A 25,495-nucleotide genomic window follows, 5' to 3' on the forward strand; every position below is an offset into this window, starting at 1 on the left:
GTAATTCTGAGCTTTATTGCACATCTTCCCTTAGCATATTGTTCTCTTTCATGTAGATGGGTGGCTTTTAAAACTCATTTGTTTGGATAAGCCGATGAAACCTAGAGAACCGTGCGTTACACTATGCAGTAGAACTCAGTGGAAAATTACATTTATGTTAACCACAGTCTTTTTATCCTCCATATTTTACCCAGGCAGTAAATTAGGGTATATATACCCATGTACATTACATATGTGTATAATATATATCACCCTATGGCTGAAAGAGACTGCCCAAGAAAGGATAAACTTGCAATGGGGTCCCCTCCCCAAGGCTGGGGTTCAGGACTCATTAGAAAAGGTATGGTTCCATTCCACTGAATTGCAGAGCAGTTTTACTGGCATGCCTGGCCAGAGTTTGTCTGTGGTGGCTGGGTGTCTTAGTCTATTTTCTGTTACTTATAACAGAATACCTGAAACTGGGCTGGGTACGGTGGCTCACGCCTGTAATCCCCGCACTTTGGGAGGCTGAGGTGGGAGGATCACCTGAGGTCAGGAGTTTGAGACCAGCCTGGCCAACATGGTGAAACCCCGTCTCTACTAAAAACACAAAAATTAGCTGGGTGTGGTGGCACATGCCTGTAGTACCAGCTACTCGGGAGGCTGAGGCAGGAGAATCGCTTGAACCCAAGAGGTAGAGGTTGCAGTGAGTTGAGATCGTGACACTGCACTCTAACCCAGGTGACAGAGTGAGACTCCATCGAAAGAAAGAAAGAAAGAAAGAAAGAAAGAAAGAAAGAAAGAAAGAAAGAAAGAAAGAAAGAAAGAAAGAAAGAAAGAAAGAAAGAAAGAAAGAAAGAAAGAAAGAAAGAAAGGAGGGAGGGAGGGAGGGAGGGAGGGAGGGAGGGAGGGAGGGAGGGAGGGAGGAAGGAAGGAAGAGAAGGAAGGAAATACCTGAAACTGGGTAATTTGTAAGAAATGAAATTTATTTCTTACAGTTATTGAGGTTGGAAATTCCAGCGTTAAGGGGTGCATCAGGTGAGAGCTTTCTTGCTGCTGGGGACTCTCTAGAGCCCTGAGATGGCACAGCTCATCATACAGCACAGGGCATCATACAGCACAGCACATGGCGTCACATTCCTTTTCTTATAAACCCACTAGTTTCACTCCCATGATGACCTATTAATCCATTAGCCCTTTCATCTATGGATTAATCCAGGCAGACCCCTCTTTATCCAATCACCTCTTAAAGACTCCACTTCTTAATACTGCCACATTGGGAATTAAGTTTCAACATGAGTTTTGGAAGGGCATTCAAACCATAACACTGAGTGAGCAGGACATAATACTCCGGAACATATAGGGGGGTGCAGTCGGTTGCTGGGCACACCAGCATGCAGAGGGAATGGGGTGCTGGTACACTAGGAGGCCTGAAGCATGTGGTGTCCATGTCAGGCAGGCACTGAGCAAAGGAACAATAGGCAAGCCTGGGCTATGAAGGTGCCGGGAGACCTGCATCCTGGGCACCTGGCTGGAGCAGAACATCACTGGGTATTCTTACTCCCAACTGCTGACCCCCTGCCACAGCCAGAAAGAGCCGGAGAGCCCCTTCATCCTGCAGTCTTCTTCCAGCACTCTCTACTGAGAAAGCTTAACATCACACTTACTGTGGGGGAGAAATTCTTAAAGGATTCACATTCATTATTACAGAGCATGCATGGAGCTGAGAGGCAACACAGTGCTAAGTGGCACAGAGGGAGATCTAATCTGGTCATGCTACTTTGTAATGTGGCTAATCCTGTTTTCCCAAGGACCTTTCACCTGGTGAGTAACCCTGACCTTGTGCTGGCGGTGTCTATGACCAAGACTGGAAATGAAGTTTGTGGCTATCCAGTTATTGTTCAGGTAAGATACGTATGGCTAAAGATTAGTCATGGCCTTTTAATTAAATTTAAGTAAAGCTTTATGCTTCCTTGTAGTGGAAAAGAAAACTGTCTTAGAATCCTATTTGAATGTTGTTAAAATATTTACAATAGTCTGCCTAGATTTTAAATTGAACATGTTTATGTACCTCTTAATTTAGTTTAATCCAACAGATGGTGATTGTGGGCTTGCTGCATGTCAGGCACTATGCTAGTTACTGAAATCAAACCCAATGGCAAGCATGAGAAATTGTCCCAACAGCATTCATGAAGCTTATGGTCTCAGTGGTGGCTGCAGGCAGGTGGATGGCTATTAGATGCACCTAAATTTGATCATCAGGAACATATGCAAGGCTCCCGTTTCTAAAGGCCTTGGCAGCTGGAGAGAAAGAACCTAGTCAGGGAGGTCTTCCCGAAGGATGCAAGATCATCAATGTTAATTCTACCAAACGACCCATTTGAAATTCTCTTTTCATTCACTGTTGCAAATGCTTATAGCAGCCAGACAATTTATGGAGACTCCAGAGAAGTCTGGCTTCATTTGAGTTTTGGACAAAGACCTAGGAAGATCTTTTTTTCTCTTTCATATTTTTCTGTCATTCTCACATGCTTATAACCAAAACCACTCTTAAACGAGTATGTGTTTTTCCTTGCTAGTAAGGGAGAAAGTGTAGAAGCATTCCTGCTTTGCATTTACTTTCTGTGTCCTCCTCAGTATTTTCCATCCTCTTGTTGAACAGAATAGATTGCCTCCAAATAACATTTGTTTTATTCTGTGTTTTCAATAGCAACGAGGCAACTTGTTTTGCAGGCCCTGAATCCAAAATTGAGACATAGCAATCTGGACAAATATCAAAGCTTAATTAAGTCTTCTATCCTGGTGAAAAATATGGACTAAAAAATTATTCTAGGAGATACAGTACATATAACAATACGTTCTTCTCTGTCAGGTGCCTCTTCAGTACAGACCACAGTGAGATACAACCCCATACACATACAATTTTAGTACCTTAATCATTTTCATAAAATTATAGATATGGATGGTTTCTCCCAAGGTTACCATTTTGTAAGAAATAATTTGACCCCAAGGTAATTTGGATTACCTTTCAAGAATTTTTTGTTGCTAGTGTTGCATTTATTGAAACAACTGGTTTGTGAGAAAATATTAAAGTTCATGTAAAATAATAAAAATGAGGCATAGCAGGTTAATGCTACTAGACCCTTTTCTGTCCCTTGAAAATACAGTCTTTGGTTTTTCAGACCTCTGAGGGAGGCTTTATTGTCTGACCCATTAAATCAATTCTTGGGACTCATTTATTTTCTTCTTTGCTATCAAGCTCTCGCTTGGTAAAGTAGATGTTATTTATTACAAAAGTTCCTTGAGGTGTTATGATATATTTAATTAGGACTAGTCTACTGGTTTAAGTTCTGTTCAATTGAAACTATTTCTTTACTTGTACTTGAGCCAACTTTCACAATTAGAATAAATATATTGTTTCTATTACATGTTTAACTGAATGTACTTAAGAAATAAACCTCTTTGATAATCAATGAAATGTAAATTAAAATAGCAACAAGGTACTTTTTTTCATTTATTATATTCGTGTTTTGGAAATATTGCCCATTTTTTGGCAAGAATGTAAGGAAAATGGGTCATTTAGTATACTATTAGCACAAGTGCAAAGTAAAATAATTTCTCTAGAAGGCATTTTGATATAATCTTTAAAATGATTTTTTTATCAGCAACTCTACTTCTAGAAATTCGTCCTAAAAATTATCATGGATTTCCCAAACATTTATTTACACTATTTGTTTATTTTAGAGAAATTTTGAGAAAGAACCTACATGTTTAACTATTGAAGATTAGTAAAATATCCCTACAATGAAATGGTATATATTTTTACAAGATGTTAGAAAAAGGTTCAGGGAATATTGTTAAGAAAAAAAATTGCAGTTACCAAATTGTATGCATTTTATGATTCTATTTTTGTTAATCAAATAATGTGTATTTATAAAGATAAAAAAGATTTCATATCTAATCACTAAAATTTCAAGAGTAGTAGTTGTTACTGCATGGTGGGATTATGAGTAATTCTCTGCACTTTCTGGATTTATGCAATGAAAAACAAGACCACTATAACCCTCCCATGAACTCACTTGCCTCCATATTTTGCCTCTTTTTTTCAGAAATATAAGCCATACAACAATGGAGCTGCCAATCAAAAGTGGCGTTACATGAAAGATATAAAAGCACTTGTGGCCTTTCATAGCACTGCCTTGGATAAGGAAATTACATCAGCAAATTATGCTGGCGTCTGTACATCATCTGTGATTAAAGAGGAAAACATTGATCAACCAGTAAGTGGTTCCTTCCTCTCAAAGATAAAAGAAAAATAGGGTAAAAGAGAGTAATTTAATAAAACAAGAAAAATTTTCTCCCTAGAAAACTTTATGATCATACAAGTTGAATGCTGATTTTTGAGTGAAATCACTTAGACTCTGATTCTAGTAGTAAAGAATGAAGGAAAATTGTGAGAAAAAACCGAATTAGGTAGTTTATATTAATCTAACATACTTAAAATTTTTATTATGGAAATTTTCATACATATTTCAAAGTAGAGAGACTAGGACAATAAGTCTTCATTTATCCATCATTAGTATTTAACTATTATCTAGGTTTTGCCATGTTTGCCAACCCCAGACATTTTATTATTTCACCTCCATATTAAGCACATACTTCTAAAAATTTTGGACATTTTCTGACTTACACTCATCATGCCATTCTCACAGCTAACAAGATTAACAATAATTCTTTGGCCATCTAATATTCTATCCTTAATCAAATTTCCCAGGTTGCCCTAAATTTTTTTTTTATGGTTTGTTGGTTTGTGTCAAGATTCAAATAAGGTCTCCATGTGACACTCAGTGGCATAGTCTGGCTCCATTTTCATATTGAATGCCCCTTAATGGGATTTGTTTACTTTCTTCTTTGTGACATCCTTTGACTTGTTTCCCCATCCCCCATAATTTCTGTAAATGAAATTGAGTCCTATATTTGTAACTAGATTTATGTTTAACATTTTTTTTTGGCCAGAATCTTCACAGGTTTTCCCACATGTTTCCTATTTATCACTCACATAGGCAATGTGTGGATTTTCCATTTTTAGTCATGATAGTTATAAGTGGGTTCAGGTGTTTACAACCTGATTTCATGTTTAAAAATTCCCCAATGACATTTCACTTGATGTTGCCCTCTTGTTTCAAAAGGGTCAATTTTGTCTAATTCTATCATTTTTTCCTACATTGATTAACTAAACTTTTAATAGAAGGAAGGACTTTAGCTCATCAATTCAATATCTGACTACTCAAAAATATGGTTGTAAGGGAATGTAGGATGAACCCTAATTCTTTCTATTGATCTCACTTATCTATTGCAGTGTAACAAAATCCCTGAAAATTTAGTGGCTTAAAAAAAAAAAAAACCATTTTTTGCTTTGTGAGCCAGTGATTTGAGCTGAGGTCAGCTGGGCAGTTCTGCTGGTCTTGTCCCAGGTCACTAATGTGGCTACAGTCATCTGGTGGTTCTTTGGTAGTTGGGTGTTTTTATGGGGATGGGATGGTCAAAGATGGCATCCCTCACCCATCTGGTGGTTGGCAGGCTGTTAGCTGGGAACATTTGGTTCTTCAACTACATGGCTTCTCGAGCAGGCTAGCTCAAGTTTGTTCACATTGTGGTCTCGGGGTTCCAATGGCAGCCAAAAGAGAATAAGCTCCAATTTGCAAGCACTTCTTACACATCTGCTTGCATCGCACTTGTTAGTGCTATGTTGGCCAAAGCAAGTAACACGGCCTTTCTCAGATTCAAGGAAAGAAGAAAAGAAAGATTCTACTTCATGATTGGTGGACCAAAATGTCACATTTTAAAAGGGCATGCAAATAAGAGTAGGATGGTTTTATTGTGGCCATCTTTACAAATAATCTGCCACAATTTCTAGTGGCCAGTTTGTAGAGTTTTAAATTGATGCCAGTTTACTTCCAACAGTCTCCCATGAGTTGCAGTTTTGTTTTTATTTGCTTGGGGTTTATTTGTTTTTATTTATATTGTTAGCATCATTAAAACTCATAGGATTTTATATATTTAAACATTTTCAAAATGTTTTAGTTATGGTTCTTTCTGTTGTTCCCTAATTGTCCCATTTTGGGGTAGTGGAGGCTCCTTCATGTTGGCTCCTGTGTCTTTTGGACATGATGATGGCTTCTTCTCTTTCAGGACACAAGATATCCCTTCATTGTCTTGTATATTTCTTGCCCCAAATCTGGAGCTGGCCATTCCTCCAAGAAGCTGATTTTACACACAGTTTATATTCATTGGTGTTGAATTGTCATTACAGAATTTGGAAATACTTTAAATTTTTAAATTTAGCATTTTGGCTAAATTTATGCTAAATTTAAATTTAGCATAAAAATTTAAATTTAGCATTTTGGGATGTTAAAAGTGCTATATTTATATTGTAAAATGTTCTACAGCAATGCTATAACAATTTAGATGCTCCTATATAAAGCCATCTTTGTCTCCCATTTTAGGGATACTATTATCTCTCACCTGATGGAAAGAGAAAAACTATGCTCTGCTTGGCTTGTGGACAATCCATGAGAACAGAGAAGGGATTGAAACAATTGCTTCCAGGGGTTCCATTCCTCTGTATTTCAGGCACCAAGACTCAGAAGCCCTTCTTACAAGGGCCATTCAAGGTCATCAGTGTGGCTGAGGTATGTAATGATCTGAGCTCTGCTAATGCATGTATGGCAACAATTTGGAAACTTTGATGCATTCATTATCTGCCTTGCACTCAAGTTCATCTCCACTCATCCAATTCATCTTCCTCAGATGCACCTTTACCATTCTACCTGCATTGATTTCCTTTTCCCCATTGTAATTTAAAATGCATTGTCTATTAATAGTTCAATAGACTCTTTGAAGTTAATTGGGCACTTCTGCAGCTTTAATCATTTACTGACATATTTCACTGTTCACAGTGTTGCTTTTAGGTGAGGAAGTAACCACAAATCTTTACTTCATGGAACAGCTTTTTGCCTATATCCACAGGAAAAACTTCCTTTTACTAGTATGGAACATTTCAGGGGGAATTGGATGTGTTGTTTTTAATGACTGTTCAGATTGGGGTGCCTGAATTCACACATCCATGTCTAATAGTATTTAGACTTCATGGAGGAAAAAAAAAAAAAAAAAAAAAAAAAAAAACTCTGCCACTTTCCTATAACTATAGAAGTAAAAACTAAGGGAACTTACACGCCTGAATAAAAAGGAGCGATTCCTAAAAGGTGAAATATCTTCCAGCCTGGTGTGCTCTTCAGGGCTTGCTCACCCCATCCCCAGATCACCCTCCTCCCTTCCCTAATCCTGATACGCATTGGAGTTACAAAAAACAGGTTACAGAAAACATCAACAGAAGCGATAGCTTTGAAGGAGAAAGGAAGTCAGTCCTCTGGGAAACCTGAAAGCATCTGGTTTGCTTTGAAGATAGTGGGATAATGTTAAGGAGGTGCTGAGGAGTTGGTTGGAAAGAATCTCCAATGCTACAGAATTTCAGACAGAACTGTGCCCTCAGAGCAGCATCCTAGTTTGGGATGAAAAGGGAAAGCAGAAGAGTGATGTTCACCACCCTTACTACCATGTGGTTAAAGCTACAACCATTCCCCTCCCCATTCATCAACATCTTCCACCATATGGTGGAATCATCCTAAAGTTAAAAATTCAGAGGCTATCTATAATGTTAGTGTATGATTACTTTAATCCAGGCTCTCTCTGGCCATTGCAGAGAGAAAGCAAAAAACAAATAAACAAACAAACAAAAACAAGAGAATGCCAAAAACACAAGCCAGATGCCCAAAGTCACCTAGTGGCTCAGTGACAGGCCTGGGAGGGAACTGAAGAATTTGGATCCAACATCCTTCCAACTCTAGTATTCAATATCTCTAACACATGAAGAGAGCATTGCAAAATGTAGACACCATACACACATACACACATTTATTAAGAGACTGAAGTGTAGCAAACTAAAACAAGAAAGTTTGAGTAAATGTACAATTTATTTTAAAAAATAAATTAGGTTGATTTGTCGTGTGACGAGGCTGAAAAAACTCTAAGTTATTACCAAGCACGTCTATTGTCTTTACGGATGAAGACCTGCACGCAAGCTGCATCTCACAGTGGCATGGCAGCCACACACCAGAAGGCAGTGAAAATAATTGCATACAAAAATGGGGATGGATATCGTAATGGGAAGTTAATTGTGGCTGGAACATTCCCCATGGTAAGTGGCGATCACTTAAATGCTGTTTGTATCTTCAGAGGTAATGATAATGGCAATTCTTCTGACAAGAAAAAGCAGTGGGATTGAGTGATAAATGTCTCTGGCCAGATTCACCAGTTAAAGCTGATGAGATCAAGATCTCTGTTTACTGAAAGACATTTTATTTGATTGTATGTCAGTGGATACAGACTTAGAAACCCAGAATTCAGTTTTTAGATTGGCTCTAGAGTAGAGATCTGTAAGAAAGAGGAAAACAAAGCTACTAGATTTTCTTCCTTCTTATGATAGACGGAATGCCTTTTTCTGCCTTGTTTCTCATGCCAGCTTCAAGTTGTATGTCATCTGAATCATCCAATAGATGCCACCTCATTCACCATCTGGAGTATCTGGGCATTTATTTGTTGATAGGATTTTTTTTTTACTTTCAAATTGGGGAAGCGGGGGCTGTGTTAGGAGCACCTATGTGGTCTGCCTTGGGGGCTGCTCCTCATAGTCATAGGAAGAGAGGAGAAGCTAGAAGGCCCAAACCAAGCTTTGTCCTTGCACTACTTGGTGATTATCTGGACTATTCACTCTGGCCAATGCCTTTAACAATGTATTTTACAAGTGATGTTTGATATGATATGGAGTTACCCTGCAGACTTCCTTGCAAGCACACATATCTATTCCCTCACCTCTTTGGTTGAAAATATGTTTTTAAATTAAGATATTGTTATTCAATAGACTAAGCGAAATACAGAAGTTAGCAACTCCAAGATTCACCCAGGGATCCACAGCTGGCTTTTATGGTCTTGGGCAAAAATTTTAATCTTTCATCCTGTTTTTCCATCTGCACAATGGAGGTAATAATACCTGTCAGTTCTTGGTTTGAAGGTTAACTACTTATTTATTTTGAAGCGGTTTATCAGTATGAAGTATTACAACAGTTGTATAACTTATAAAGCAACAAATTTGAAAGTGGATTTTTAAGTTGAACATTTCTTAGAAGATACTCTGATGCTAAAATGTATTAATATATGTCAGCTGCCATGTTAAATTTTTGGAGCTAGGAAATTTACAGCTGGATTGGACTACTGTTGTGAAATTAGGTAGAACAATCTAATATGGAAAATAATCTCTGATCAAAGATCAACATCAGTAGTAATTCAGCTTTCTATTTTCTCAAATTCAATTTTTTTTTCAGATTTGTAGAATGACAAGCTTTTAATGATTATTCCCAACCCTATCACTTTTGCCTGTCAGATTCTTACTGCCTGTGTTATCTAGCTTCTTACAGAATGCACGGAAAAACTCGGGCTTGCCAGAGCAGCCTCCAAAGTATATACCAAAGATGGAACTCCAATCTTTACCTTGCGTGATTTGGTTTTATGGGCTCTAGATGACTCCTTTCTCCAGAGAGACTCTGAGAAACAAAAGCAAGATGCAGCTCCTGTTGGAAAAGAACAGATAATTGTTGAAAGTATGGAAGGTTGGCTACAATCTACAGCATTTAGCTGATTCTATTTATGCTTGATCATAAAAATGTTAAACATGATTATTTCATTTAGTCACTTCTTCCAGAATTTCAAAATCATCGGAAGCTACTTTTGTGACCCAAAGAGTGTCAATGAAATTCTCATGTTGTTTTTACCTTGCAGAATTATAAGAAAAATTAAAAATTAATGCGAATTTTGATTTTAGCACTGAAACAATAAATAAATTACGTATAATTAATAAAATATGTTTGACAGTTCAGCTACGTTATGGAACATCATCATTTTTTGTTCTTACTCAGAACCAAAACCAACTGGAGACCACTTGAGAAATGGGGGCCGGATCAATGGAAATCTCTTGCTACTATTAGAAGGGAAGGTGTCCTCTCTATCTCTCTGTGCTTCTACCGTCATTCAACTCCCCTTCCCTGGCTCTGTCTTCTCCACTCTTTACTATCTCCCAGAAGCTCCAGTCAATGTCCATCTATTGTATTTTTGGGTACATTGCACGGTAACGGTCTGTTTATAGCTGTGTGTGTCTTATTAGACTATTTGCAGTTTGAGGGCAGTGACTGTGTGTGTCCCAAACAACAGTCTGCTAAAAAAAAGCAAGTCTTGGTAGTAGTGATTCAGTAGTTTTCTCAGTATGAGATCTCCACGGTTGTATTGAGAGGCATAATTTAGAAGTTAAGAACTTGGGTTTTGGAGCCAGAATACCAGGGTTCAAATCCCAGCTTTGTCACTTGCTAGCTCAATGGCCTTGGGTAAGTTGTTTAACTACTCTTGTATTCCAGTTTTCTTATTTATAATGTTAGGATACATTTTAAACTATATTTTACTATTTTAAGTTTCTTACATAAAATTTACATATTTTACTATTTGTAAAATAGTCAATTACTTCATGGATATAGATATATATATATATTTAATATGTCTCCATTACATAGATTACATTGTCTTAGTCCACTAGTGTTGCTGTAACAGAATACCACAGGCTGGTTAATTTATAAAGAACAGAACTTTATTTCTCACAATTCGGGAGGCTGCGAAGTCTAAGAGCAAGACATTGGTAGATCTGGTTGTCTGGCGAGGGTTACGTTCTCCAGAGGGGAATAACGTTTTGTCCTCACACAATGGAAAGCAGAAAGGGCAAAAGAGCCCAGCACTGTGCGAAGCCTCTTTTATAAGGGTCTTAATTCTATTCACAAGAAGAGAAGCCCTTATGATCTAATCACCTCTTAAAGTCTCTATCTCTCTTAATATCATTACATTGACCATTAATTTTTAACACTAGAATTTTGGAAAGCACACATTCAAACCATAGCAAATATATCTATATATCTATATTTTCACTTGAACACATATATACGTATATATATATATATTTTCAATATCTGTATTCATTTGATCATCATTAATATATTCGTTTGGTCCGCATAAATATGAATATATATTCATATGTGTATTTATATATACACATGCACATATATAACTTAGAACAGTGCCTGGTTGATATTTACCAAACATTCAGTGAAATTACTTATCACTTTTGTGTATAGGATATTACTTATTTCGTCTTCAAACGAGTTTTAAGAAATAATTATGTGAACATTTAATGCCTAGCTGATTGCTGAAGCATATATTTCTGCCTTTATTTGGCATATAGAATATCTGAACTTCAGGTTTTATAAAATTATAATTTAAAACACTATTCTTTAAATTCTTATTAAAAGCCTGGTTGCAGTAATATTATTAATGTAGGACTATCAAAAAGGCATTCTTTTGATTCTGTCCCTTCCTCCCTATATTCTAAAGGGTATGCTTAAATCAGGCAAGGCCATCAGTAGACTGCTCCCTTTATGGAATTGTGGCTTGGTGTTATGCCATCAGTTTGCATTAAGGAACTTTAAAGAAACAGCTGTTGGTCAGAATTCAACATGGTGCTTACTATGCAGGCAGTGGTTAAGAGCACAGCCTTCATTGGCAGATGGCCTGGATTCTAATCCTTACTCTGCCACCACCCAGCTATGTCACTAAAGTTCAGTTACCATATCTGTAAAAGAAGACTGATAATAAGCCCTAACTCAGAGTCTTAGAGTATCATTTTTAGAATCACATGAGATGATATATGTAAAGGCCTTAATAAAATACCCAGTATATAGTAAGTTCTCAATATATATTAATTTTCTATTGCAAGGTACTGTTAGCTATATCGCAAATAGCCTCTTTTTTTTTTTTTTTTTTTTTTTTTTTTTTGAGACGGAGTCTCGCTGTGTCTCCCAGGCTGGAGTGCAGTGGCGTGATCTCGGCTCACTGCAAGCTCCGCCTCCCGGGTTCACGCCATTCTCCCGCCTCAGCCTCCCAAGTAGCTGAGACTACAGGTGCCCGCCACCACGCCCGGCTAGTTTTTTGTATTTTTAGTAGAGACGGGGTTTCACCATGTTAGCCAGGATAGTCTCGATCTCCTGACCTCGTGATCCACCCGCCTTGGCCTCCCAAAGTGCTGGGATTACAGGCTTGAGCCACTGCGCCCGGCCACAAATAGCCTCTTTATGAGGACCCTTAAATGAATTTTTCTCAGATCTCAGAACGAAGAAAAGTGCATTTTCTATGGAATTTCTCACTATATGTGGGTCATATGAAGCTGGAAATTGTGTTTTTCTCTTTGCTTTGGCCATTAGGAAACTCAGAGCCAAAATTTTGCTTTATCCTAGCCAGTAAAAACAGGGTATTTATTTCTGTTTAACAGTACAAATAATATCTAACATCTATTTGATGGCTATCAGAGTAAACAGGCCAAACACTATTTCTTCTAAGCATATTACTTTGTTCTTTTAAAAAAAAGAAACAGCAGAATGAGATATTATTATTCATTTAAAATATAAGAACACTAAGGTACTTTATCCCTGGCTTTAGTCTATTCCTATACTCCTTTCCCCTGTGCTTGATTTTTTATCTCTATTTTTTCCATTTTGGAGTAGGTATTTTGGTAAGCCACCTCAAATTTCTTTCAGAACTAGGTGATGTGTAAGAAAGAAATTAAAACATATTTACAATCTTATTAGCTTTTTTTGTTGTTGTATATGAAGTTTCTGACCAAATTTATGCATTAGTCTTTGATTTTGGCATTGCTTGTTTAATCAAATTATTAATGAATAATAAAATATTTTGAATAAACAAATTCAGAAAGCAAATTTATTCATTATTCATTGAACAATGATAAATGTGTCATTTTTCCACCAGAAAATCTAAGAATGAAAGTGAAAAACAGATTATTTCCAAAATCTGTGACATCTGATAGTTTGGATGGTATAGATAAGTCTTTGCTTACCCTCATCCTCAGAAATCCTATTGCCATCTGGGTATCTTCTGGTGAACCATTTCTACCTCCAAATGGTAAGTTTTTTGTTTTTGCTTTCTTTCAAGCAAGTGTATGAAGGGAGAGAGAAATACATTTTATGCCATCATAAGAAAATGAATTAAATGGGTATAATATCAACATAATAACATCAAATTTGCACAAAGAACAGAAGGTTCATCAATTAATATGTGCACAAGGATAGCTATACTCTTGTATTTGCACATTGGCCTGTTTTTTTCTTACTGGAATGGAGTATTCTGCATGGAAAAATGTCTAATTTAGTTGATAAAGAGATCCTTGGTCTATAAGACTGAGAATAATGGTATACATTAGAAAATAACAAATGAGTTTAATTCACATGGAGGACGACCTGTCTGCACATTTTCATTTTTAAGAATTGCACCCTTTAGGCAGTAGGTGGATGTTTAAAAAATGAATGGTTCCAAGCCAGGCTTTCATCACCTCCAAATAGTTTGTGGAAGTGGAAAATGAAATATGGCTATTGCATATGGTAAATCTATATAATAAAACAGCATCGTTGCTCTTCTTTTTTTTACCCCTCCATTCCATAAAGAAATGCCTTAAGCCCTGTCATCTTTCAAATGAGGTTTCTTTTAATGACCCTTACCTTTTAATTACTTGTTTCTAATTGAATCTATTTCTTTGAGCAGAAAGTTCTTTATAAATTATTGGTGTGCGTGATAAATTACTGTTGATAAAGTATCTTGTATTTGTATTATTCTAGCTTTGCAGAAAGCAGAAAAATTAGAGAAACAGAACTGGCTGAAAAAGGACAGAATTCTGGCTGATCTAGATACCATGAGACACAAAATGAGACAGTTAAAAGGTCAGTATGAACTATACCAAGCATAACCATATTTAATTCAAAATGTAACCTCAAATTGCTAATGGTTATTTTCTACCATTAGATACCAAGTGTTTAACTAAGGAGCATTATATAAATATTGTTTTACATAAATCATTTGAGCAAAGTCTAAAACCTAATAATGTATTTTTGGTCTGATTTTATATCTGTAAATTTTATATTAAAATGAATACCAAATGACTTCTGCATATGTTTTAAAAATTAGGAAAGTACCTGGGCAAGAGAAACTGTCCTGTTGTTTTGAAATAATCTCTCAATGGACACTTTGTGGGCTTTGGAATTAATCTTTAAACAAACTTTGCTGTCATTCCTTGGGTATTGCTAGGGAAGAATTTTTTTTTTTTTTTTTAAGTAGTCTGAATGAGGAAGTACTAAAATCTTCAGAAGTCAGTGTCAGTAACTTAAAATGACTCCTTTTTACACAGCATGAGACATGCTAATCACAGTCCAAGTGATCAATTATTGGTCTCCTCCTTCTATTCTCTTTAACACAGAATCTTAGGTTTCTGACCTTATACTATTCCCAGGACTTGAGATACAAATGGTTCTTTGGGGAGAAACAGTGTACTATGGACTTGAGTCTAGGAAGGAACAGATTTCAAACTCAGTAACTGCCACAGCAGAATTTCAACTCCTGATGCTGTCTTGTATTAAAAGCATATGAATCTTGCTTCACTAAACAGCAGAACTAGTCCTAACTGCATTAGACTGAACTGTGGTTTGAAATGGCTATTACCAGCTGTTACCAAAAAGAAGAATTGGGTGTAAGTGAAAATAATTACTACTACTAACTTCTACCAGTCCTACTATTAGACATTTTCACTTGAATGTTCCATGGACGTGTCCAGAACTACAACTGTCATATTACGCCAACACCAATGCCTCCTTTGTTTCAACTAGTAGTGGGTTCTACTACCATCCACCCAGGTGTTCCTCCCCAAAAACCTGGAAGTCATTCTTGGAATCTCCCTCTCTCTCACCTTCCCCAACCAAATATTCAGTAAGCCTTGTTACTTTGAATCTGTTAAGTTGATCTCAAATGAATGTCACTCTCTCAGTCTATATATCATTATCCAAGTTCAAGCTACCATCATCTATATATTCCTTGGACCATTGAAACAGTTTTCTAACTGGTCTCCCTGCTTCCGTCTTGACAACGGTTTCCATTCTATAAATAATGGTGACATTCTGAAGTTGAAGTTATCACGAAAAAATGCAAAGGTATTATGATACTCCAGGCACAAAATCTTGCAAGGTTTCCTATTATCTTTAGGACAAAGCCTTGAAACTCCTTAGCATGGCCCTTTATAATCTTGTTCTCTGTAAGTTCCTATTTCTTCTTGCCCACTACATTTCATACATTTTAACTTTCTTTTAGCTCCCCAGACATACCATGCACTCTCTTAACTCTGAGCTTTGGCACATTTTAGTTCCCTATACTTAAAAGTTTTCCCTCTGCTGTCCTCTTAGGTTGCTCCTACTCATTCTGTGTTTTTAAGGTTACTTGTTACTTCTTCCTGTAAGCCTTCCTCAGCATTCCAAGCCTAGGGTAATGTGGTTTATCACATTCTGAACTTCCCTCCAATAGTCATCATCACATTATTATGATTACCTGTTTATGTGACAGTCTTTCCTATGTTAGATTATACATTCTATACCGTTCTCATTTGTTCTCTGAATAGTTGTAGAATGACTGATTTAAAGAATAAATGAAATTGCAACCATTCGCTGCAGGGAGTTTCCTAAGCTCTATTCCTGCATCAGCTTAAATGCTGAAAATAGCACCTGGTATGGCTGCCTTTATTAAATTCTGATTTTATATTGTCTTCAGTTTTTATTACAATTAAGTATCTTTTTTTTTTTTTTTTTGGAGATGAAGTCTTGCTCTGTCGCCCAGGCTAGAGTGCAGTGGCGCCATCACAGTTCACTGCAAGCTCCACCTCCCAGGTTCACGCCATTCTCCTGCCTCAGCCTCCCGAGTAGCTGAGACTACGGGCGCCCGCCACCACGCCCGGCTAATTTTTTTGTATTTTTCGTAGAGACAGGGTTTCACCATGTTAGCCAGGATGGTCTCCATCTCCTGACCTCATGATTCGCCCACCTCAGCCTCCCAAAGTACTGGGATTACAGGCGTGAGCAACTGTGCCCGGCCAAGTATTTTAAAAATTTTAAGTTAATTTGTCATCAACTACAATACCACTGTTTAAAACTCTGTATTTTGTCAGTGATGTCCATTCTGGAGGGATCCATTGATGTGGTTTCTCTTATAATTTAATGCTAACATAAATCTTGTCTCTATTGACAAAGTGGTATGTTTTCTGCTATTAAATATAAATTCAACACATGCTTATAAAACATTTACCCTCATGAAGGCCTTTTTCTAGCTGGTGAGATTATGAGGACAAATAAGAACAAGTCTTAGTTAACTGCAAGGTCTATAAGATTGTGAGCTTCTTCAGGGTTGGCTAAAACAGGAGGTATGAATAGTTGTTAAATCAGCTATTCTATGTTATCATAGCCACTGGTAATTGCAAGAAGCATTTATTGAGCATATGCTATGTACAAAACACTGTGCTAAGCTGATTTTACATTTCATTGGTAAGCATGAACATTGCTAATATTAATCACAATACTAGTAATTACTTTGTTGGGTTTTCACGATTAAGTAACACATGTCAAATCTTTACTACATGGTTAGTATATAATAAATACTCAATAAATATTGGTGTAAGGATTCCTGAAAAGGCAACTCATTTACCCACTTGGGGTTTTATAAAACTGATAAATAAATAAAACTCAGGAATGGCAGATCAGGCTAAATTATCAATGTTACATGTAAAAGCAATGTTGGAGCATTTAATTTAGTGTGAAAGTGAAATAAGTCTGCTAACTGAAACCCTAGATTGGGTGGGCTTACCCTTGCAGACACAGGTGATTCTGAATAAGGGTGGGCCTCCCAATAAGACAGGGAATGGGGAGAGCTGTCTGGGCAAGACTCATCCCATGAAAGAAGAGCAAAGCACTTGTGTTTTCTAGTTTCTAAGAGAAACAATGGGCCGAGAATCCCCAGCTTATTTTTCCCAATTTCCAATCAGAAAAATAATCTGCAGTATCAGTGGGGCTCCATCCTCAAAATGAAACAATAGGACTAGGGAAGAGGCATGTCTCATTAATAGTTAGCGATTATAATTACTATCCCCTGATCTCATGTGAAATAAAATAGGATATATGGGAAAATGTAATAAGAAAATACAAAATAATTCATTCAATACATTATTGCTTGGTTTCAATTTATGTTATTCATACCTATGTAAATAATAGTTATCATAAAAACCTTTCCCCAAACTAAAATCTTTTGTGATGACATTGTCTCTTCATGAAAATGATAGCACAAATGCATTCATTTCCTTAAGACCATTAGAAGCAAGTTGACAAAAAATGCATAATGTTTTTTCCTGTTTTCTATACTCAATCCCTAGCTCTCAACAGTATAAATTATAAACTGTTGCTGAACTCTCTGTAGATGAGCAAAATTGTATTATTCAAAATGTATTCTAAATAAAATATTTGTTGAAATGTTATTTATAAAAATGTGTGGGCCATAAATTAATGTTATCTGCATTCTATAAATAGAGTTGGGTAAAAACTATATTTAGTATAAATTTGTGTTATGTATTTGTGAGGTGCCACCATAGTCTTCTCAAAAGTGCATTGCTTAATGGCATTGTCACTGTAACTCATTGACTGATTGATTCAATTATGTTTTCTTCACATCCATAAATTGCATATGAATCCTTATTAGAGACATAGCATTCTGGTTTCCCTGAAAAGTCATTGTTGCCATTTATTTTTATGCTGGATCTCTTTCCATAAACTTGAGCTAGAAGAGCACAAGTGCTTTATACTCTATAAGTACCAGATTATTTTCAGTTTCGTTTGAGTCATGGTCTGAAAATCTTCACATTAAAATTATGTTGGCAACAAAATTAAGACTCAACTTCATTTTAGTAATTCAATTGTTTTATGAACCTAAGTGTTACTCTCTCTAAGAAGCCTTCTGTGGTGCCTCAGACTAGGTTAGCAACTCCTGTTAGGAGCTGTTATAGCTCTTGTGCTTTCCTGGTGCAACCCAATTACAATCCACTATTGGTGTAATCATTTCCTTGATGTCTGCCTTCCCAACCAAACTTGAGGCAGGAACTTATTCTCCAACATGTTTGTGCTTGCATTATCCAACACAATGCCTCACCCACGGCTGTTGCTTAATGTAGGTTTTTGGAAAGAAGATACAAGAGAAAGCATTATTTTTACTTAATAAGTTTAGAGATCAATATGAAATGCGGGCTGATTATATCTTCAACACAAAAAGAAAACAATTTCATAAGTGTGACTTTTTAAACCTGTTTTATAACTATTTTAAGTGGTCTAGTAGAAAGAACACATAAATTGGAATCACCACACTTATTAAATTATGCCTGTGATTCTTTAGAATACAGTATTCCAATAAATATTTTCTCTTACTACAACTTCCTAACAGCATAAAGGGCACAGCAGAGGTGTCAGAAACTAATCGTGCTCGCAGGGTATTATTAGATGGAAAAAAAGATTCCTGTCTCTTGGGTTAATATTATTTTAGAAATACTTAATCCCCAGGCTGCTAAGCTAATTGTGGGGGAAAGGCTTATTATTAGTAAAGAGAACAAAACATATGTTCCAATACTGGAAGGATGATAGGGGCTATACAAGGTCATGAATTCTATTTGACTAAATTACCGCTGAACCATATCATGGATGCAAGGCTGGGGCCAGTGTGGCAATCAGCATGTTATCTTCCTCTTCTATCTGTAGAGTACGTATGTGAATCCTGGCTATTTAAAGTCTAAAGCTCCCATATGAAGAGGTATTGTTAGATATTATTACCTTAGGCATCTTTGCTTTTATGATACATTTAGTATTTTAGCCTATGCTCCTGTGTGGAATGATTTATACGTAGAAAGCCAAATCAATTTATTTGAAATCTGAAAGCCTATCATCAGAAACAAAATTTCTAGGACTTGTTTCCTCAGGGCGGCGAGTAGCGGCATGTCAGCCAGCCACCATGGTTCCTACCAAAAGCCCTGTGCAGCCTGTGGTGGTTGAAGGAGGCTGGACTGAACAGACTCAAGAGGAAATTAAACTCATGAAACTTTTAAGACATACAGAGGTATGTTCTTTGGGATTCTGGATATTAAAGACGCTGCCCTTTTTATGAGTATTTAAAAGTACAATATTGAATTTTAAAATGATACTGTTAATATATTCTCAGCATCTGATCAGTTATGACCACATAAGCATATGCCAAGCATTGAGTTGGCATTTGAAGAATAGCTGTCTAAAAGACAGCCAGCTCATATGAGGGTCTGTTTTGTTTGAATGGAGACCAGAAATTATGACCTTAGCAAAGAAGAGAAAAAGGCCCAGTGGATATGTACAAAGGTAATTGTAATAATTGTAGTCAAGTCGAGCCTTCTGGCTTCATTGCTCATTACTCCTAAGGGCATGTCTCAATATGTAAAAAGAGCAAGGAGCAAAATACTAATTGCAACGGAGACATTCACAAGTGAAGAATTAAAAAAGTGGTTTCAGTCCAATTGGTTAATCAGTCAGGATTGCCAGACATAAAAAAGTCGAAAAGATAAAGGTCAGCTGTTGAGAGGGAACCAGGGAGAGAGACCAGGGAAAACTTTTTTGCTTTGTGAAGTTTTTCATCAAAATGATATATTCCTATTTAATAAGATTTCTCAAATTCGTGAAATGTGTTCAATCTAAATCTTAGGCACGTGCCCAAGTCAAGGTTACTAGAACAAAAGGAATTGACATCCCTAGAAATATGACTTCGTGCCAAGCTAAGAAGGATAAATCACTGACCAGGGAATGAATGCAAAGCATTGAACTAGGACATGCTTGAGGTAGAATAAAAAGCTGCCTGGCAGGGATCTGGCAAAGTATAAGGGTGGCTGCTGTATTTTAAAAGACAGTAAGTAAGAAACAACACTCACGTATACTCTTGTATGCATTTATTGGTTAGAGGAAATAATGTGATTCTAATAAAAAAACTCATTCGTTAGATGCAGAGAAATCTCTCAATAGGGGAAACATCATGCAAAAGTCCAAAAATACTTCTCTCTTCATTTCTTCACATTATAAATGAAAGTTAAGTGCTTTGCCAAAATGATTGCCTTATTATTATTATTCTAATGATTGCTCTTGCCTTTAGTGTTTCATTGAAGCAAGGGAGATTTACTAGTGTCAGTGACAAGAGAGGCTAATGTGCTTAATAGTTACTTCCTAAAATTTTTTCCATATAATTTATTAATTACAAGATATTTCTGGATTTTATCACATTCTTCACAAACACTATACAGACAGTTCTCTAAACACAACATTCTCTGGGTTTTTCTTGACAGGCACACCTTTCTGAAATCCGAGCAATGGAATCCAAAAGAAATTATCCAACTGCAACTAAACCTATAGCAGTCAAGCCGAGCAGCCTGTATAAGCAGCCCAACACAAAACGAGTGTGGATTTATCTAAATGGAGGCAGACCTGAAGATGGCACTTATGCCTGGGGCAAAACTGTTTCAGAGGTAAATCTAGTGTGAAAAGAGTGTTTCATAGGCCTGAGTTCAAATCCCAGCTCTGATATTTCTAGATTGTTTGGTCAAGCAAATTACTTCTATGAACCTCATCTTCTTGTCCATAAAATAGTAACAGCACTTTCCTCGTAGGATTGATCTCATGATTGAATGAGCTTATATGTGTGAAAATGTGAAGTTCAATGTGTCTGACATAGATGTGAATCTGAATATGACACTCGTCCAGCAGAGAACTGTGCCAGTTCAACCCACTCCTACCAAAGAGTAAAATCTAAACTTTAAAGCAATTTTCTTCATTCATTTTATTTTATTATTATTATTATTTATTTATTTGAGACAGAGTCTTGCTCTGTCACCCATGCTGGAGTGCAGTGGCATGGGTCTTCATCCGTTGTAAATCCAGTTCACAAGAGTGACTTTTTTCACCCATCATGAATCATTTACTAGATATGTTCTATCTAAGAAAAACAATGATACTCATTAGAGAAAGCCTATCATGTTCTTACTACCCAGAGTCCTAGAGCTGTTAGAATTCTCACTTCACAAAGTTAAAATATTGACTAAGGAAAGAGGAGTAACAGTTCATTCTTGGTTTGTAATTTCAGTCAGGGATACAATTCTGACATTTTTTTCTTAATCTTTAAATGAAGACTTTAGGCACATAATAAATGAATTTGGGTAATCTTTCTAAAAGTCTTATCTGTTGCAATGATGTCTTAAATAGTAGTTTGTCTTTTTTATTTTGTGAAATGTTTTCATGAATTTTTCTGGGACAAGTGAAAGTCATGTAGAGATGTCGTTGGTGGTGGGGGATGTGGATAGGCAAGATAGTATAATAGACTGGCTTGGAGAAGTTCATGGAGGCTGGTGAGAGCACACAGAGTAGCAGGGCCACCTGAGATGGTTCTGCCCCTGGACATTAATCCAGTTTCAAAGTGTAAGGGAGACCACTCTTCTCTGACAGGGAATTTGACTAAGAATGGTGAGAGCAACTTCATATCAGAAGTTGACAAACAATTTGTTGTACTTGAGAAATAAGAGATTAAAATGTGAAAATGGATACCCCAAATTAGGAACATAAGTAAAGGATCTTCATACATGTAGGGGAAAAAGGAAAGTGATTTTTTAAAAAGATAGTGAAAGCTTTTTCAGAAGAGAGCTACCTAGAAAAAGCACTATAACAAAGCTGAAATGTCTTTCCCTGCTGGTTTCTTAAAAAATCAGGGTTCATGTTATAGATGCTAAACGTTAAAATGCACTTAAGTACTGCACCTAGAACTGATAAATTTCTGAGAGAATATGCAATGATTAATAAATGGGTAAAGGGTAGAGCTGAGACAATGGGGAAAGATAGCCTATCAGATTCAGGGTAGAAAAAGCTTACAATAACTTTGATGAAGATTACTTGTATCTATATCTAACCGGGGGATGACTTTTTGATTTATGTGACTCTCGTGTAGCATATAAAAGGCATTTCATAACTCTTATTCCATGATCATATAATTTTTTATGAGCTTTATATATGAACAGCCCTATGCTAGATGCTGTAAATTATTTTTCTAATTTATGTCTGTGGAAATATTTTTGTAAACTTAATAGTGCTATATAATTGACAGCTTAACATCCATAGTAGTAAGTAGCAGTGGAGTCTGTGGTCTCCTTAAATTAATACGTCAGATTGACAGAGTTTTAGAAAATATATCTAAGGTTTACTTGGGAATGTAGAGAAATGGGCACTCTGGAAGTACAACTCTTTGGAAGACAATTTGGCTGTACATAGCATAAGAAAGTATATTTGCAGAACTTGATCCCAAGGATATTTTCATGAACCTAGGCAACAATTATTTATTAAGAATATTTATTACAAGCCTATTTCTAATAGAGCTAGATTATTAATAATTCAAAACCTCATCAATGGGGAGATGATTAAATGAATTATAATACATAGGATGAAATACAGTAACTCAAAATTACCTTTTTGAAATAATAATAAAGATGTTCAAGATATACTTAGTGAAAGAAGCATTATGTAAAGCATGTGGAGTTAAGTTCTGCACATATATATGCACAGATATAGAAAAAAGACTGGAATGATTTTATTAGATGGCCATATTATGGGAGACCTTTATTTTTCTTTCTTGTATGTTTTCCTATGTGTTCTATATTTTTAATGGTGAGTCCAGATTTTTTTAATAAGGAAAAGTTGTATGATAGGGAAGCTGATATTCCTCTGAGAGAAGTACCAATAGAATGTGATAAATGTAAAATTAGCAGTGAAGGCAGGAATCTCAGTTGAGAAAAGGGAGCCCAGTGCTCACCTAGGGTAACAGACAAGGCTTTACAGAGGAATCAATAAGGAACTCTGATGGAACTTGAGAAATGGAGGAGATTCAACAGCTTAAGCAGAAAAAGCATTAAAAAGGATGAGGGGCACCCATCTAAATATAGGTGTTAGAATTCACAAAGTATATTAAATAGGTGCCCCATGGACAGAGAAATTGGAAGAGATAGATGTGACCAGAGAGATTGTTTAAAAGCATATGGTAGACCCCATATACATAGGTATTAATTTTCTCAGTCAGCCATAACAAAATACTATAGACTGAGTATTAAACAGCAGAAACAACAGAAGTTGATTTTCTCACAGTTCTGGAGGCTGGATGTCCAAGATCAAGGTGCCAGCCGGATTGGTTTCTGGTGAAGCCTCCCTTTTTGGCTTACAGACAGCCACCTCCTTGCTGTGCTCACACATATTCTTTCCTTTGTGTGTGTGTGGAGAGAGAAAGGACTCTGGTGGCTCTTCTTTTTCTTGTATATAAAGAAACCAGTCTCACTGGAATAGGGCTCCACCCTTATGGTTTTATTTATCCTTAATTACCTCCTTAAAGGCTCTATCTTCGAATATAGTCACAGTAGCGGTTAGGGCTTAAACATGAATTTGGAGTGGACACAGTTTAGTCCATAACACTATCCTAAACTCAACTACTTAAACCACTACTTGCCTGTAAATAAAGAAATGGAATGGCGAAATCAATGTTTTGGGAAGATTAATGTGGCCTACATGTGTAAAAGGACACTTAGAGAATATCTAGAAACTTTTAATCTCTTCCTTTTTCTTTTCCATGCTGTGTATTTTTGTCTTTAGGGGCTTGCATGCGATTCTTTGTCATCAGTTAGGAATGTATCCTTTCACACTATCAGGCTGTATAAAATGCCTCTGGAGGATGGACTGTGTGAGAGAAATGAACAGGCAGCAGGAAGGGTAGGGTTTGGATTTCACTGGGGTGTCTGGCTAATGACACTGACTCCAAAGAAGCTCAGAGTTTCAGTGTTTGAGACTTTTGCTGGAAGAATGAGAAACAGAGCACATTTCAAAGTGCTTCTCTCTACCTTCTATAATGAAACCCCCAGATGGTATTTGAATCCCATCCAATGTGGACTTTCTCTCAACTGCTTTCACTGCTGTGGCTATTCTGGATGATTTAGCCGTGTTCTTCCCACCCACTCTTTGAACATTGCTAGACTTACTCTCGTCTCCAACTCTTGTCGGCTCATCAGTCATCAGTGCACCAAGGCAGCTCTCTCTCCAGGGTTAGTGGCTCTTTCTGCAGGACCAGCATCTTTCTCTGATTTATGATTGCCTGTGCCCCTCCTTCTATGGTCCTGAAGCGTTTGTCTTCTCCCATTCCTGCGACAGCTCTCTGATTCTACAGAATCTCGAAATCAGAGTGTTCTTCCTTGGCCCAGGAATGGTTCTGAATGCATGAGCAGAAGCTAAAGGAATGAAAAAGAGGTCTTTCTGATTTGGATAGGCAAGTACCTCACGCCCACAGGGAGCATGCAATAGTTCTATGATGCCCATGTGCCCCACCTGAGGAGACCTGGTCTATGAAAACAAAACTCAGAAAACAGACTGTGGGTGAGCAATTATTATGGAACAGTGTTTCTTCATCCTGAACTTTGTTATTGCAAAAACATTTAACTTACAGTATACACTTTAAAGAGGATACTTCAGTAAGTTTAGATACATTTGAAAAACAGAATTAAGAATGTCTTTGTTTTGTTTTTTTGTTTGTTTGTTTTTGAGATGGAGTTTTGCTTTTGTTGCCCAGGCTGCAGTGCAATGGCATGATCTCAGCTCACTACAACCTCCGCCTCCTGGGTTCAAGCGATTTTCCTGCCTCAGCCTCCAGAGTAGCTGGGATTATAGGCATGCGCCACCACGCCCGGCTAATTTTGTATTTTTAGTAGAGATGGGGTTTCTCCACATTGGTCAGGCTGGTCTCGAACTCCCGACCTCAGGTGATCCACCCGCCTTGGCCTCCCAAAGTGCTGGGATTACAGGTGTGGGCCACCACGCCCAGCCTAAGAATGTCTTTAAAGGTCGTAATATGACTAGATATCTTAGAACCTAATTGTACTGAAAATGTCTACTTTTTTCTTTTTAACTCATCTGTATTTGTTACATTCTTTTAGGGCAGAATGTGACTTGGGCACTACATTTCCATGCACAAGCCTCACTGAGTTACTTTTTGAACAGCTTTACAAGATGCTTAGGTAGGCTTGTAATTTTGCTCCTCTAAACAATTTTTTCTCTTTCTCTTTCTTTCTTTTTCTTTCTTTCTTTCTCTCTTTCTCTCTCTCTCTTTCTCCTTCCTTCCTTTCTTCTCTCCCTCCTTCCCTCCCTCCTTCCCTTCCTCCCTCCCTCCCTCCCCCTCCCTTCTTTCCTTCCTTCCTTCGTTCCTTCCTTCTTTCCTTCCTTCCTTCCTTCTTTTCTTCTTCTTCCTTCCTTTCCTTCTTTCCTTCTTTCCTTCTTTCTTGATGGAGTTTTGCTCTTGTTGCCCAGGCTACAGTGCAATATCATGATCTCAGCTCACTGCAATCTCCACCTCCTAGGTTCAAGTG

At 37.0% G+C, this 25,495-nt stretch overlaps 1 protein-coding gene and 1 long non-coding RNA gene across 14 annotated transcripts in view; one reads left to right on the plus strand and one right to left on the minus strand.

Annotated features, from left to right (window-relative positions):
* Positions 1–15,076, minus strand: part of LOC105471499 (uncharacterized) — a 34,114-nt gene extending 19,038 nt beyond the window's left edge. Inside the window, exons 1-3 of the long non-coding RNA XR_011610719.1 lie at positions 14,970–15,076; positions 13,040–13,126; positions 9,586–9,665 (exon numbers count right to left, since the gene is read on the minus strand). This is a non-coding gene — a long non-coding RNA (uncharacterized lncRNA). The remainder of the gene's footprint in view (positions 1–9,585; positions 9,666–13,039; positions 13,127–14,969) is intronic.
* Positions 1–25,495, plus strand: part of LOC105471497 (doublecortin domain containing 1) — a 503,306-nt gene that overhangs the window by 451,632 nt on the left and 26,179 nt on the right. For 10 of the 13 annotated variants that reach the window (XR_011610715.1, XM_011723979.3, XM_071074912.1 and 7 more), the window contains 9 exons: positions 1,791–1,884; positions 4,089–4,259; positions 6,486–6,671; positions 8,033–8,236; positions 9,503–9,704; positions 12,952–13,104; positions 13,815–13,916; positions 19,022–19,158; positions 20,402–20,581. Coding sequence is in view for 12 of the 13 variants with exons in the window: in XM_011723979.3 (XP_011722281.2) it covers positions 1,791–1,884; positions 4,089–4,259; positions 6,486–6,671; positions 8,033–8,236; positions 9,503–9,704; positions 12,952–13,104; positions 13,815–13,916; positions 19,022–19,158; positions 20,402–20,581 (1,429 nt within the window). In the remaining variant the exon portion in view is untranslated. Of the gene's footprint in view, positions 1–1,790; positions 1,885–4,088; positions 4,260–6,485; positions 6,672–8,032; positions 8,237–9,502; positions 9,705–10,010; positions 11,085–12,951; positions 13,105–13,814; positions 13,917–19,021; positions 19,159–20,401; positions 20,582–25,495 lie in introns of those variants that run through there. The other 3 variants (XM_071074910.1, XM_071074914.1, XM_071074915.1) reach the window with 3 other exon arrangements.

The sequence above is a fragment of the Macaca nemestrina genome, chromosome 12 (genome assembly GCF_043159975.1).
Source record: "Macaca nemestrina isolate mMacNem1 chromosome 12, mMacNem.hap1, whole genome shotgun sequence".
Taxonomy (NCBI): domain Eukaryota; kingdom Metazoa; phylum Chordata; class Mammalia; order Primates; family Cercopithecidae; genus Macaca; species Macaca nemestrina.